Source organism: Pteropus vampyrus, unplaced genomic scaffold, assembly GCF_000151845.1.
Source record: "Pteropus vampyrus isolate Shadow unplaced genomic scaffold, Pvam_2.0 Scaffold393, whole genome shotgun sequence".
Lineage (NCBI taxonomy): Eukaryota > Metazoa > Chordata > Mammalia > Chiroptera > Pteropodidae > Pteropus > Pteropus vampyrus.
Genome location: NW_011889174.1, coordinates 12,065 through 27,039, shown reverse-complemented (window position 1 = coordinate 27,039; position 14,975 = coordinate 12,065). Strand labels below are relative to the sequence as shown.

General features: G+C 39.8%; 2 protein-coding genes across 3 annotated transcripts in view; one reads left to right on the top strand and one right to left on the bottom strand.

Moving 5' to 3' along the window:
• The window catches only part of KCNQ5 (potassium voltage-gated channel subfamily Q member 5), a 469,107-nt gene extending 462,489 nt beyond the window's left edge, over nt 1–6,618 (top strand). For both annotated transcript variants that reach the window (XM_011380375.2, XM_011380376.1), the window contains 3 exons: nt 1,681–1,812; nt 3,470–3,596; nt 4,500–6,618. In XM_011380375.2, the coding sequence (XP_011378677.1) occupies nt 1,681–1,812; nt 3,470–3,596; nt 4,500–5,462 (1,222 nt within the window). In that variant the 3' untranslated portion in view covers nt 5,463–6,618. The remainder of the gene's footprint in view (nt 1–1,680; nt 1,813–3,469; nt 3,597–4,499) is intronic.
• Nucleotides 6,619–13,962: 7,344 nt separating this feature from the next.
• The window catches only part of KHDC1L (KH domain containing 1 like), a 2,012-nt gene continuing 999 nt past the window's right edge, over nt 13,963–14,975 (bottom strand). Inside the window, exons 2-4 of the mRNA XM_011380410.1 lie at nt 14,736–14,875; nt 14,396–14,578; nt 13,963–14,102 (exon numbers count right to left, since the gene is read on the bottom strand). Coding sequence (XP_011378712.1) covers nt 13,963–14,102; nt 14,396–14,578; nt 14,736–14,875 — 463 coding nt within the window. The remainder of the gene's footprint in view (nt 14,103–14,395; nt 14,579–14,735; nt 14,876–14,975) is intronic.

Sequence of the window (14,975 nt, the reverse complement as noted above, 5' to 3'; positions counted from 1 at the left end):
CTTATACTGATTATATTGGTTTCAGGTAATTAGGCATTTTTATACCTTACAGTGTGATCACACCGCTAATTCTAGTAATCATTTGTCACTGTTCGAACATATCACAATATTGACTATAATCCACTTCCCCTTTTCACCCATCTAAGTGTTAAGAGTTTGAATTAAAATAGATTTCCTTTACTTTCTGCTGATAACTTTGCTTAAATGTCTTTGCAAAAAAACAAACCCGAATAAAGAAAAGATTGGTGGAGAAGATGTGATAGAGAGGAAGAACAAGAATATTATTGATATTCTTGGATATCCATATTCTTATGGCTACTATGTATGGGAACAGATATTAACTAGACTTACTGTGGTGGTAATTTTATAATATATACCAATATCGTCATTATTTTGCTCACCTGAAACTAATATAAAGTTACATGTCAATTATACCTCGATTAAAAAAAAGAATATGTATTATGGATAAATGATTCAGGAATAGTTGGGATACAATTAATTTAAAGTTAGTAAGACAATTACAAGATAGAGTTTGGGGCCTTTTAACGAATAAAGCAATTTGGATTCCTTGTAATCAGCTATCGTTTAGGATAGCTAATGAGTATATCCTATTTAAACTCTACATTTGTTCCTAATCTTCTCACTTTCCGCCAAGGGACAATAAATTTTGGTTCATAGAGCCTCATTGTCTAATTCCCAGCCTGAGATCCATGAATGTGATAATGGGAGTCTATGAGCCATTTAATAGTTGAAAAAAGCACCAAGACTTAACATTTACCTGCAGTAAGGCTGCACAGACTCATTAAAATGTTATGCTTCTTTGCTTTCTTCAGGAATTATATCAAGTTACCACAGTCACTGGTTATCTTAGGCAGCTTAGCTATTTATGGCATTATAGAATTTATCGAAAAAATATTGTTTTAAAACATGGGGTCCAAATCCACGAGGCTACAGCCCTCTCTGGTGTAGCCCATTTCTCTCTTGAAATGTACTTCAATAAATATTACTTTTCCTAAAAAAAAAAAAAAAAGAAAAAAATGGGTTCCATGTTGGGGGAGGCATTGTAATCAAAGATTTCTGGTTCTGAAAAGCTTAGACATCCAAGCTTGGTTATAAGTGTATTATGTTTGAAACCAATGGAATTTGGCTAGCTAATTGAGCAGTATTCTGCAAAAATAATTTATGAAGCTTTTGTTTCATAAATGTACATCTATACAAAGGTACACTTCTCTAGAGGGAATAAGAGAGTTTTGCAGATACATCTGCATCTCAAAAATAAATATAGTTACATAAAAGACCATTTTAACAATTTTTATATTTTATAAGAGATGCAACCACTAGATGTTATATCTTGGACTTCTGGAGATCACGTGGAAAAGGTAGAATTGCATTCTGACTTTGATTTTAATCCAGGGTTTCAGTGAATATTAAAAAGGTATAACATTTAGCATTTAGTCTCTTTTTTAGTGTATTTTTTACTCTCAAGGTGTGCCTCACATGAGATATTCTGAAATTGTCCTCTGTAATCTCAGGCTTTTATGTTGCATTTTCATAGGAGCTTAAAACAATTTGATGCATGACTTTTTTTCCCCAGAGTTTCTTATATTTACTAGTAAGCTATTCTTGTGACTTCTTTTAATTAAATTATGAAAATTAATATATAATATGCTGTTCTTACAGAATAATGAAATTCCACGTTGCAAAACGGAAGTTTAAAGAAACATTACGCCCATACGATGTAAAAGATGTCATTGAACAATATTCTGCTGGCCATCTCGACATGTTGTGTAGAATTAAAAGCCTTCAAACACGGTAAGCAATGAAAATAGCATTTATTGAAAAGGAAAGGCATATAAACTATCAGAGGAACTCTGTAGTAGAGAAAACTCTTAAATTTCATGTTTCTAATGTATTTCTAGTGGACAACTGGACTTTGCTTTTAACATAGATTTTATTTAAGGATGTAAATCAAGTACTAACAGCCTCCAACTATACAGTGTCTCAGTTTCCTCATCTGTACTAATGGTGATATTGTTAGTGCTTGTATCATAGGGTTGTCACAAAGACTGAATGAGTCAACACAAGTTAACTGCTTGCACAATAAATGTTAATGGTTGTTCTGGTGTCATTTGAATTATTGCTGCTCCTGTTGTTTTTGTTATTATCTTGGTATACTACACCAGAGAGTTGAGACTGAGAAATGACTCGTTGGCTCTTGTATTCTTTCCTGGTTGCAAGTTTGTTCTCCTTGTTTGTGACTAAGACTGGGCCTTTCCCTTCCTCCATGTCCTGTACAATGCTAGAGACACACTGTCTTTCCAGTGAACATGTTATTGAGTGTTTAAAAGAAATGAGTTCAACATATTATTCCAACTATATGTGTTTGATTGTGTTATCTGAAAGCCAAATTATTTAGTAGATTCAGTTTTTTAAGAATCTTGCTTCCCTATCAGGTATAAATTACCAGCATTTGTGATTGAACAGTTCTGAAAATACAAGGACTAAGTCTGAAACATTCATTTATATGTCCATAACACACTTATCCCAGGGTGAGGCATATACTAGGCCTTTAGTAGTACATCTGTTCATCAATTATTTTTTAAAAAATCACAATTTGTTTATTCATTCATTAATTTAGCAGGTAATTATTGAGCCTATAATATGTGCCAGGCATTGTGGACATCCAAATATTAATAAAATAATGATCTCTGTCCTTCTGAGCTTGCAATTTAATAGGTAGGCACTGTATTTCTATGCAGAAAAAGTAAACCGGAAAGTTGAGTCAGTAGTCTTGATAATTCAGTTGTAAAAAACACAAAAAAGAAGAAAGTATTGTAATTCTCATTTAGGTTGATCAAGTATTTTTGGAAATTATTTCAACTCATCCTATGGTCGTGTCACAGCCTCATACATGGTAACAATCTTCCAAGTCCTATAATAGAACTATCTATGGCTCTCACAGTTTTTATAAAATCAACTGCTACAGAATTTGCAGAACAAATCCTGAGTTTCTAGCTTATGTAGAATATATTCTCCAAATGGAATTCCAATAGCTTTCTTATCTGCTTATCTCCCAAATATTAGATGTACAATAAGTGTTCATTGAATAATCTAGTCTATTAACATTAAATAATCATAATTATGATTTTGTTATATTTTAAGTAGTTGAATTCAGGAAATACTTGGTCAGAGATGGAAACAGACAAATCGCTTTGTAGTTTAAGACAATTTTTCCTCTAGAAGATCACCCATAAATGATTTTATCATGGATTGGAATAATGACAAAATTAATCTCGTGTAATTCTCATGTTAAGAAAATAAGCACATCAACTGAAACAAGTTCATTTTTGCTTCTTCTTACATAAATTAAAGATAATTGTATTTAATTTTTCTTTTCAAAACACTTCATTCTGGCCTAAGGCAACCTCCATCTTTAGCACTCACATCATATCTCCTCTTTCTCTGATAGTGTTGATCAAATTCTTGGAAAAGGGCAAATCACATCAGATAAGAAGAGCCGAGAGAAAATAACGGCAGAACATGAGACCACAGATGATCTCAGTATGCTCGGCCGGGTGGTCAAGGTTGAGAAACAGGTACAACTCAAAAATACTAGTTAACTTTTTAGCCAGAATTTTTTTAAAATCAAAACTGATTATAGGCAATTGGATATGTTTAGTGATTAGTATATTTAAAGAGAAATAAAATCAAGAAAGAATGAATGAAATTCATTTTTCTTTGTGTGTAGAAAGTGTTCTCTAAAACACCTGGATTTCCATATAAGGAATAGAAAATTTCATCCCATCAAGCAGTTAGCAACTGTATATTTTCAACAGTAAGATTAAAAGTATCTATTTTTCATTTGTGTTTTGGTTATTTTCATTGTCTTTTAGGCCACTCTTTAAAAAAACTCATTATTGCTATTATGATAAATTGAATGTTTATTAACCCTCAAGCTGTATCTTATACAAATTTTCCAGAAATCAAATTGCTCCCTCAGTTTAGTTATAAATATTCTAGGTATTAATTCTGAAGCATTTTGTACCTTTATTTTTAAGTTTACCTAGACTGACATTTAAGGTCTTGTTTTTATTACAGAATAAGTTCCTTACTACACTGCAGTAGAGTTCCAGAATGTCTTCACAGAAGAGGCTTAGGAAAGGCAAACTGACTAGGCTGGGGAGTCGGAGTTGCATTTGTATGAAGTGCTTATATGTTTCTTGAGAACATCAATTGTCCATTTTAAAGACTTGGGGGAGAGGGGTGCCAATGGAGATTATGTAGATGCCAAAGCATCTCTCTCCTCTCAAGTTTTCCTTTGGCCCCACCATTGCTAGACGTCACTCTCTAAAACAGCACTAAGTGTCAGGACTGTATTATACTTTACACTCAATATTTAACTATATTGACACACCTTGACTTGATTTTTTAATCCTAGACAGGAAGCCCATTCTTAATAACAGGTTATGCTCATCTGTAATCATTTTCCCCATTTTTAGGTACAGTCCATAGAGTCCAAGCTGGACTGCCTACTAGACATATATCAACAGGTCCTCCGGAAAGGCTCTGCTTCAGCCCTCACTTTGGCCTCATTCCAGATCCCACCTTTTGAATGTGAACAGACGTCTGACTATCAAAGCCCCGTTGACAGCAAGGACCTGTCCAGTTCCGCACAGAACAGTGGCTGCTTAACCAGATCAGCTAGTGCCAACATCTCTCGTGGCCTGCAGTTCATTCTGACGCCAAATGAGTTCAGCGCTCAGACTTTCTACGCGCTTAGCCCTACTATGCACAGTCAAACAACACAGGTGCCAATGAGTCAAAGCGATGGCTCTGCAGTGGCAGCCACCAACAATATTGCAAACCAAATAAGCGCGGCACCTAAGCCGGCAGCCCCAACAACTTTACAGATCCCGCCTCCTCTCCCAGCCATCAAGCTTCTGCCCAGGCCAGACACCCTGCACCCAACCCCCCCAGGCTTACAGGAAAGCATTTCAGATGTCACCACCTGCCTTGTTGCTTCCAAGGAAAATGTTCAGGTTGCACAGTCGAATCTGACCAAGGACCGTTCTTTGAGGAAAAGCTTTGACATGGGAGGAGAAACTCTGCTATCTGTCCACCCTGTAGGGCCCAAGGACTTGGGCAAATCTTTGTCTGTACAAAACTTGATCAGGTCGACAGAGGAACTGAATATACAGCTTTCAGGGAGCGAGTCAAGTGGCTCCAGAGGCAGCCAAGATTTTTACCCCAAATGGAGGGAATCCAAATTGTTTATAACTGATGAAGAGGTGGGTCCGGAAGAGACTGAGACAGACGCTTTTGATGCCATGCCGCAGCCGGCCAGGGAATCGGCTTTGGCGTCAGACTCTCTAAGGACTGGAAGATCACGATCATCTCAGAGCATTTGTAAGGCCGGAGAAAGTACGGATGCCCTCAGCTTGCCTCATGTCAAACTGAAATAAGTTCCTCGTTTTCTTTCTAAGCATAGCAGTTCCTTTAGCCATACATATCATTGCATGAACTATTTTGAAAGCCCTTCTAAAATTCAATTTGCAAGAATCAGGAAGAACGTGAAAGGCGGTTTATAAGCCCATTATCTTTTAATTGCATGAAAATGCATGTTTAGGGATGGCTGAAATTCCAAGGTACATCAACATTAACCCACTCATTTAGTAACGTACCTTGAGTTAAAAATCCTGAGAAATCGAACACTGCTAACGCTGTGGGGTGTGTGAAAATTAGGTCATTTAGAAGATTTGATTCTGTGTTTTGAAATTATGGGAGTAAACACCTTCAAATTTCAGCCATTTCTGCTTTGCGATTAAATACAAAATACATTTTCAAAATTAGGCCATGATGTATATTTAAACACAATGGTTATCAACAACAGCTGCTAACAAGGTATCAAGTAAAGCAGAATTTGGGAATAATAGAAATGGCTGCTTATTTCAAGATATATTTGCCAACCCATTCCTATTCAGTCATGTTATTATTAATGTAATTTGAATGTCGATTTGTATGCTTTTGGTGATTTAACGCTGTGGCAAGCAATTTTGCACATCATTTTCATGTTGTTGTTCTTTATGACGAGAATGTTCTTCAACTAGAAAATGTGCAAAGCGTGAAATTCAGGGCCAGTGGGGCAAATAGACTGACTATTTGACACATTTGACTTCATGGAAACATATTCCCTAATGGCTGGATCAACTTTCTAAGTGGTCAACTTCTACACAAGCATATGAAATACCGATCAATAGAACGGCCAGTGTGACTGGGCTGATCTCTCTGCAATGGCGCCGCCCCAGGCTTGCCAGTACCACCCACATAAAGGGGAAGTGTGAGGAGCTATTCCCACTAAGCTGATATACAGGCAGGATCCCAGGGAATGAGACATGTGAGTGAGACTGAGATGGGAAAGGCTGGGGAAGAACCCAGACACAACACCAGGAAGTAAGTGAAGTTCAAGAAAACGACTTCCCCTCAAAGGGCAAGGAGAAGGACAGGAACAAACCAAAATAAAAGAACTCGATTTTTTAGAAAATGAATACTGCTAAGGAGTTCAACTGCCTAAACATCTTATTCTTATATATAAACAGAGAATTTTGCAAGTTATTTATTTTTTAATATGCCCTGAATGTTTTTTGCTATTATGGAGTACATTTTGCATATGAAAGGCTAAAACTAAACCTCCTTCACCTTTTATACCATAGTGAACATTTGCTGTTCTTTCCAAGAATGTTGCCCCAAATCTGAAATTATCAGTTCAGCTTCCTGGTATAAATGTTTACTGTTGGAAGTCAGGTAGCACTGGCAAGGTCTGCAGATCAAAACACTTTATCATTCAGCTTGACGGCAAAAAGCCCAAGAGAAACAAAATGAAAAATGTATTGACCAGAAAGCAAGCAATGCTGACTGCTTGTTAGAAACCAGTCTAGTAATCTCAGATCGGCAAAACTTCGGCCAAGGTAATGGCCTTCAAATGGTAAGGAGAAGTGCCTCCAGACAAACTTCTCCAGCAGTCCAGAAGAATGAGCAGGGATCTCAACCGGGTACCCAAAGGTGGGAGGAAGCCCTGAAATCCACCAGTCCTTCCTAGCTCTCTTCCACAACCAGCTTTCTCCATTCTCGACTCTCTTTACCTTTCTTCTCCATTAATTGCTTGTCAATTCCCAGTCACTATTTTACTTCTGAACTTCACCAGGCCTTAATCAGCCTCCGTCCCCAAGGAAACCACTTCTCCACTCTACCAAAATGTGCTTCTCAACCTTTGAAAATCCTTGTCCCTTTTGATGGACACTGAAATTTTGAAAGCTCTCTCTTCTCAAACACCCCTGAATTCTAGCATACTGCCCTGGAGTGTACCATTCAGGATCTTCTTGGTTGCTGGAGACACAGAGGAAATAGAGTCTAAATTTTCCACTTTAGTTAAAAAAATTTATCAAGCTTTTAAAGTAAGTATTTTCATTTTTGAAACAGACTCTTAGTAAATTATTAAATGTGATTTTTTTTTATCTACCCACCTCTCCACTCAACCTGAAGTTGTGATACGCCCTCCAGAGGAGGCTGCACACGCACGCACACACACACGCACATACACGCCTCCACTGACCTAAAGCCAGACACCTGCCATGCACTTGGAGGTAGAGGATGGAGGCAGCAACTTTCAGGGAGCACTGATTCTTGGACATACTCTGTCCTGGGTCGAACCCCACTGGCAGCAGGAATTCTGAATGTATTGGGGACCCCTCCTTGGGCCTCATTAGGCCTCAAACACAGTAGAGTTCATCCAGAATTGCTGAAGACAGAAGATTCAAAAACAAAATCTATAAGCATCACTGAGGTCTTAATCACAGAAAAATGTGATAAACCATATTGTGAAAAACTTATGCATTGAAGCCAATGGCCATTTTGTGTCTATCTTACTCGAGCAAAAAAACTCTTGGATGTTAAAAGATAGTTGTATTATGTGAAAACCATAGGATTCAACTGTTGTGTTACTCTCTGTGGAGTTGAGAGGGGTCTCCCATTTACACTTAGCAAGGTCCCATTGGTCAATCCCAAATGGTGTCTTGAAGCACAGTTTAACTAAGCGCTGAGTAGCCATGTGCTTTCTCAGTTCAAGTTTGTCTGCCTTCTTCAATGTGCAGGGTTAATCAAGCTAACACTTAATTGCAAACATCCCTTGTATGAGGTTAACAAAAAAATGTTGCTATGTCTGATCTAAACGTTTGCATTGTGTTCAACTAAATCGATATCCATAGATAGCAAGTTTTGTTTAAAGACACTTTATTGAGTTTTTAATTTTTTATCTCTTGCTCTAAGGTGCCTTTCTCACCTCCCATTGACTCAGTGATTCTGAACATTCTTAATTTGCAGGTTAAACAAGTCTAATAGGAGGAAATCAGGCACAAAGTGGCTAATTCTCATGTCCATTTGCAAAACAAAACTATAAGGAATGATGAAACCTAAGCAACTAAATTAACGGGTCACTTAAGAAAATATCATAAATATTACCTTATCTCCCCCAGAAGCTGATATTTTTTTTTGCCTTAAAATGACTTGGTTATGTTTTTGTAAGAGAAACTTAATTTATATAATTATGTGCATTTAAGTGAGCAGTTCTAAAAGTCATGTATGACAATGCAATTGTCTGTTTCCTGAAAACAAATAAATCAGGAATACCATATCCATTTCAAGCTACCATTAAAATGTAATTTCCTTTGCTCTCTTTTACTGAGATTATTTGTTTTAAAGTAAAACATTAAAAAGATGTCTATAAATAGCTAATGTGACTGTTTTTATCTGGAACTAACTGTTTGGGTCTGAACTGACTGGTCCCAGTCAACCGAACTGACTATATACAAATTTTGGCATAAAATATAAAACTATCTTTTTGCAATGTTGCTGAAGAAATAATTGGAAAGAGAGAGATTTGTAAATGTTTTTGAGGGTATCATAAGAAAAATAATTTGATATAAATTTGATTTTTTTTTTTTTAGTTTGACATATCAAAACTCAGATACCGGTGCATGTGAGCTTTGTGCTAACTATAATAAAAAAAGTTTGCTAAACAAATGATAAGAAATGGTGACCAGGCAGGTACCCAAATGCTGCAGTCCCTGGCCACTCAGAATAACCATTTTTAGCACCTACTCAGCTCTGTCTTTCCAGGGGAGGGCTCCTGCTCCAAAATGGATTTTTTTCCCTCTTCTCTAAAAAATCCCATTCCTTCTATTCCACTAGCAATTTTGCACTATGTGTCCATGATTAATTCCAAGGGAATTATTTTAATGGAGTCTCAGAATGTTAGAACTCTGGAATACAAAGCAACAAAGTCCTAACAGAGACATTTCATACGTTTCAGACAAGAGGAAAATTAATGAGGCAGTATTATCCTGGAGGATAATGTAAGGGGATCACCCAGCATGGTTCTAATGAGATCAGACTGGTATGTGTCGATTCTACCACCTTCTAGAGAGACCAGTGACAACAACACTGTATGAAACAGGCTTGCTTGACCAACTTAAAAGTGTAAGCCACTTCCAAACACTTTTGCAACTACATACGTTAGCAGTACCTCTCAGCATCACCATTTAAAAGCAAAATATACTCACAACGATTATTCTGTCCTAATCATGGATAAAAATAAGCTCCCAGACCTTAGAGCAGCCACTTTTATTAGCCTGGTTTCAACTGCTTTAAGAATCTAGTACAGAAAAAAATTTTTTTAAACTTTTTAAATTCTCATTAATTACAATAAGACTTCACCCTCAAGCCTACCTAATTCCAAATCATTGAGATTTTTACTACATTTCGAAGCAGAAATTTATCAGATACTATGCAAACTATAGGTTTATGCACTGCCTTAAATCACAGCACCACAAACCTATTGAATGGAAAACAATTTCCTGCTCAGACAAATAGAAATTCCAAAGATACATTTGTATGATATATTTCTCTTTGCTCATTCACATGAATCATAACTTTTTTACTATTTTAAGTCCTGTACGCTTTAGGATAGACATGGGGGTTCTAGCGTTCCCAAACACTGTCAGGACACCTGCACCTACTTTTTCAACTTTTCACTGATCTGCCCTTTTTCTTATTGTTTGGATGCTCACCTGTCCACTACTTGCTGCTTCTTCCTTCCTTTTTTCTTCGTCCACATCGCTGTGACTCCCTTCCCAGAGTTCCGATCCCGGCCCATCCTGTGCCCTCGAGTAAGTAGCTACTCACACCTTCCCTTTGCTACAGCTCAGGGTGCCACTCTCCTTCATTTGAGTCATGAAGACATCATACCACACACACTCAGGTCACAGATGCTTTTGAGCATCTCTGAAGTGCTTCACCTGAGCCCTCTGGGCAATGTTCCAACACTACCTCCAGTTATCAGAGGTCCCACCGCGGCGCCTGGTGGTGGGGAGACCTCTGCCATTCCAGGATGGGAACTCCTTGCCTTTAAAGAGGTCTGTTCAGCTCTAGATCCCAAGCCCCTGGTTGTCCCTGTTGCCTCTCTCCTTCCTCTTATCGGTAACATCTCACTCTCACTCTTTCCCCTCATAAACTGAGTAAGCTTCTCCCATGCTATTAGCAACACTCGAGAACTTAACCTTCCTCTTTGTTTTGCTATACATCTCACCTTCTTTTTATAACCAAACTACTTATAAAATAAATTACATGAGGTTTTCCCATTTCCATAACATCCGTCTGCTAACCAGCACGTGAGAGTCAGACCCACAGTCTACCCAATACCACGGAAAACTGGTCTGAGTTCATCCATGACTTTCTAGAAACAGATTCAATGGACACATTCAGTCAGCATCCCTTTTGGACTTTCTGAGGTAGCTGACACGGCAACTACTTAAAACTGCTTCCCAGTTTGTCTCCTACCTCTCTGGCTCAATTATCTTTATTCACTTTTCCAACCTTCTTGTTTTTCATCACTTAACTGTCAGAGTCCCCACAGATTCTATCATGCCCCACTTCCCTTTGCTCCTCACCTTTCACACTCTCCCCCGGGTGGTCTTATCTATGATCTCAAGTACTAACGCAGAATAAGCCCACCCAATCATATATCTCCTGCCTAGATTTTCCTCCTGAGCATTACCCTGAAATGTCTTCACTTGGGCCTAGAGTCACTTCAGATGCCCCAGACTGAAACTGCTTGAGGCAGGGACATCTCACTCACATTATAACTTGGGCTTCTTATACCATGCCATGCAGTAGGCACTCAATAATGTCAAATGAATGGAAGTGCCTCGATCTCCCTGGGCCTTTTACTCAGCTTTCAGCAACTTCCAATCTGCAAATTCAGAAGTCTTTCAGTCAAGAGAAAGAACAATCATCAAGCTTCATTTACATTGTCCCAGATTTAATCTGTTACTTCTCTCAAAGGTCTTCGTATTTTAAAGGGGTCTGACAGAAAATTAATTAATGCCAAATAACTGGTAATCATGTTTCTACAGGACTTAAAATAGCAGCCCCTCTCTCAACCCCACCGAGGCCTCAGCATCTTTGGCCTCTATCCCTCTCCATCCCCAAGACACCATATATGATGTCCATGCCTAAACTTTGCTAGTTCATTGGGAAGACTGACTTCTCTCAACTTCACTGTAGGCTCCAAAGAAAATCAGGGGGTCTAGTCTTCTTTCCCCTGTTCCTGAGCCCTGGAATATCACATTCCTGCTCCCCACTTATCTTTACTCTGTATCCTACCCATGCCAGGCCCAGAGCCAGAGCCAGCCTACGGAGTGTTTGGGTCCCAGACTTTAGAATAACAGCCCATGTTTGGTGAACTGCCCAGTACTGTGCCAATAAATGCTTCTCATGTATTATCTCATTTAATCCTCCCCTCATTCCCACAGGTAATGTATCACTTAGGGTGTATTTGGCTATAGGTATAAGAAAACCCTGGCTGAAACAACTTTAAACATAAGGACTTTCTATTATCTAACATAAATGACGTCCAGAGGTACGGTGGCTCCAGGCAAAATATGATTTGCTCAGTTACAACATCGAGGTCCCAAGTTCTTTCTCTGCTTTCCTCCTCATCAGCAGGGTACTACTGATGGTTTCTCTTATTGTCCAAAAGATGGCTTCCAGGGCCAGTTGGTGTCACAGACCTCCTTGATCACATCTAACAGGAGAGCAAATGGGGTGGGAACTCTCCACCTAACTGTGGAATATAAATCCTTTCCTGACACCTGATTAGACTGATTAGACACCTGATTAGATCACATGCTCATTCCTGAATCTGGTAGCAGTCACTATGTGTATGCCCTGACTGGCTTCAGCCAATCAGAACTCCTCCTTTGAAACTAGGGAGGAGAATCCTACAAAACTATAACTGTTAGAATAGAATAGAATAATGAATAGGTGTGTGTGTGTGTGTGTGTGTGTGTGTGTGTGTGTGTGTGTGTGTCACCTGTATAGTTATAGGTAGTTATTATTAGTTGAGAGAAGTAATGCACTGAGAAATCAGTAAATTGCCAAAGATCGCAAAGCTATTTAGTGGTAAAGATAAGATTTAAATGCATTTAGTCTCTCTCCATTGTTCAAGATATAAACTACATTAATACCTGAGCTGTGCCCACACAGCAATCTTTGGTGACTGAGATGTAGCAATCAAAATTATAGCTCCGAGAAGGCAGAATGTCAATTTGATAATTCCTGGTGCGGAACTTAATTAAGGGAGACAATAGTGTCTTTTTGCACAAGTCTTTAATACACACAAAAATGTTTTTCCCCCTACTTTATGAGCCATTAATCTTTAAATTACCCATGAGAAAGTAAGCATGATATTTCCTTTGAGAATAAATAGTATGCTTTGGTTTTCTTCCAGATTCATGAGTGTTTTTCTACCACGAACCTGATGTAATTTTTGTTTAATAACTGGCCAAAAACCATGAAATTAGAAAAAATCTTGCTGGCTTCAAAATATATTCCAAATTCAATCATTTCTTAGCACTTCCACCGTTCCACGGTAGTCCAAGACACCATCTTCTCTGACCTAGAGCACTACAATGGCCTCATTGTGAGATGCAGGCTGCCGGAGAAGGTTGAAGAGGAGGAGTTCAAGTGAGGACATGTTTAGCTTGCCGTAATCTTGGGCAAAGAGATCCAAATGTGGATTTGGCACTCGGGAAAGTTCTAGAATGAATGTTCAAGCAGCCTTACTCATCATTTTATCCATGGCTTGAGGGACCTCAAGGATCCTTTGCTCCAGAATCCCCCACTTCCCAATCCGACCCTCTAATTTCTGACAGTCAAGGACAATGCTTGGGCACACGGTGTTCACCAGACTTCCTGACTGCTACTTCCCCAGGCAGTTGGGGTGGGACTACTTTATCTCCATCTAAATACACTCCTCCACACATGTCCCTTCTCTCAATTTTCTGTTTCTTAAGATACGGGAAGTGGGGGAATCCTAGGGTTCCTAGGAGGGTCTTTTCTAGAAGCCCCTGTTTTCAATCCAGAGCAGTCTGACCAAGCTCTGGGTCTGAGAGAAGCTGTCTTTTCTGTTTGTATAAGAGCTGTCTTTTCTGTTTCATACTCTTTTACTGGGCTGTCTCCTGGAGGCAGCAAATGCAGTACATCATGGTTCTCCAAATCTCAGCACCAAACCTGCGCAGAAGCCCCTGCTCAGATAGATAAGCTTATCCAAAGGAAAGAGGACAGCATGCTAAAGGCTGTGCACATTGAGCCACTTATTTTATTGAGTTTCTTTGCCCACAGAACACTTTCTTACATTTCGGAGACATGTCTCTCAGACGTGCCTGGAACATCTGAGGAAAGCATTAGGCTACAAATGCAAACTTCCATCAATGCCTTTCACCTCTTTCTCAACAACGGCTAAGCCAAAGCTTCCCCTATATCTCAACTGCCCAGGGGAGATCAGTCTTTTGTTACTGACAGTGAAATCTAATGGAATCCAGAAGAACCAAGCAACTGGTAAGTGGAAGTCTAGCAAAACCTGGAATGGACAGTCCTGCCCCTCCTGACTGGCAAAGACAGGGCCGTAGGGTAGAGCTGCATGCTGGGGGCAGCTGCCAGGTCGTCCTTGGTCAGTGCCTGGCTCCGGACACACTGCAGCATCTTGAGGCCTGCAGAGAGTGTCCTAGTGAGGCAGAACTCACAACTGGGACCCCAGGGTAGGCCAGGATCCCCAAGGGAACGCTGAAGGGTGTTACCCCAGCCCAGGCCTTTCCAGGTGCTCCATCCACATCTTGCCTCTACCTTCCCATAACTCCCAGACTGCGCACCACAAAAATAGCTGTGTCTCCAGATCCCTGCTTCTCAAGGGCTCCAGGGAGCACCTGGATTCCCAGCCACCCAAGTGATCCTTGAAGAAACCAAGATGCCACACAACTTCATCATCAAGCTTTCAACCACCTACCTCGGGCCTGCTGGTCCAAATCCCAGCTCCCCATGCTCAAGATCATAAGGAACAGCCACTGCCTTGCCTCAGGTGGTCCGACTATGGTGACACGTGTCTGGCCTGTGGCCGTGAACCACCCCTCCAGTTGAATGAAGGTGTGGCTGTGCACCTCAATGCAATGAAGGTCTGTGTCAAGACGGCCTGTGAGCCCAGGGAGAAGCACAGTAAACTACTAGCATAGGGGGGTGGAGGGAGGCAGAAAGTGGGAGGTCGTTTGGAGATAGAGACCTGGGACAGATGGAAGGTTGGCAGCCTGGAAGAGAGGAGTAGGGGAAGGACATGGGCAAGGGCCACCCACCAAAGATGCGCTCCTCCTGGTCCTCTTCCATGTAAAATACCAATGGAAGGTAAAAGTTTTCAGGGTTAATCCACCATGGCTCCTCACTGCAAGTCCTTGTTTCCATGTCGTGATTCAGAATAGGGGAAAGCTCAATTGATCTGTCAAAAAAAAAAAAAAAAACTGCCAAGATCAGGAAAGTACCGGGCCATGTGTGTCTAAATAACCCCATGTCTTGGACCACCTTAGGGAGGGGTGGCC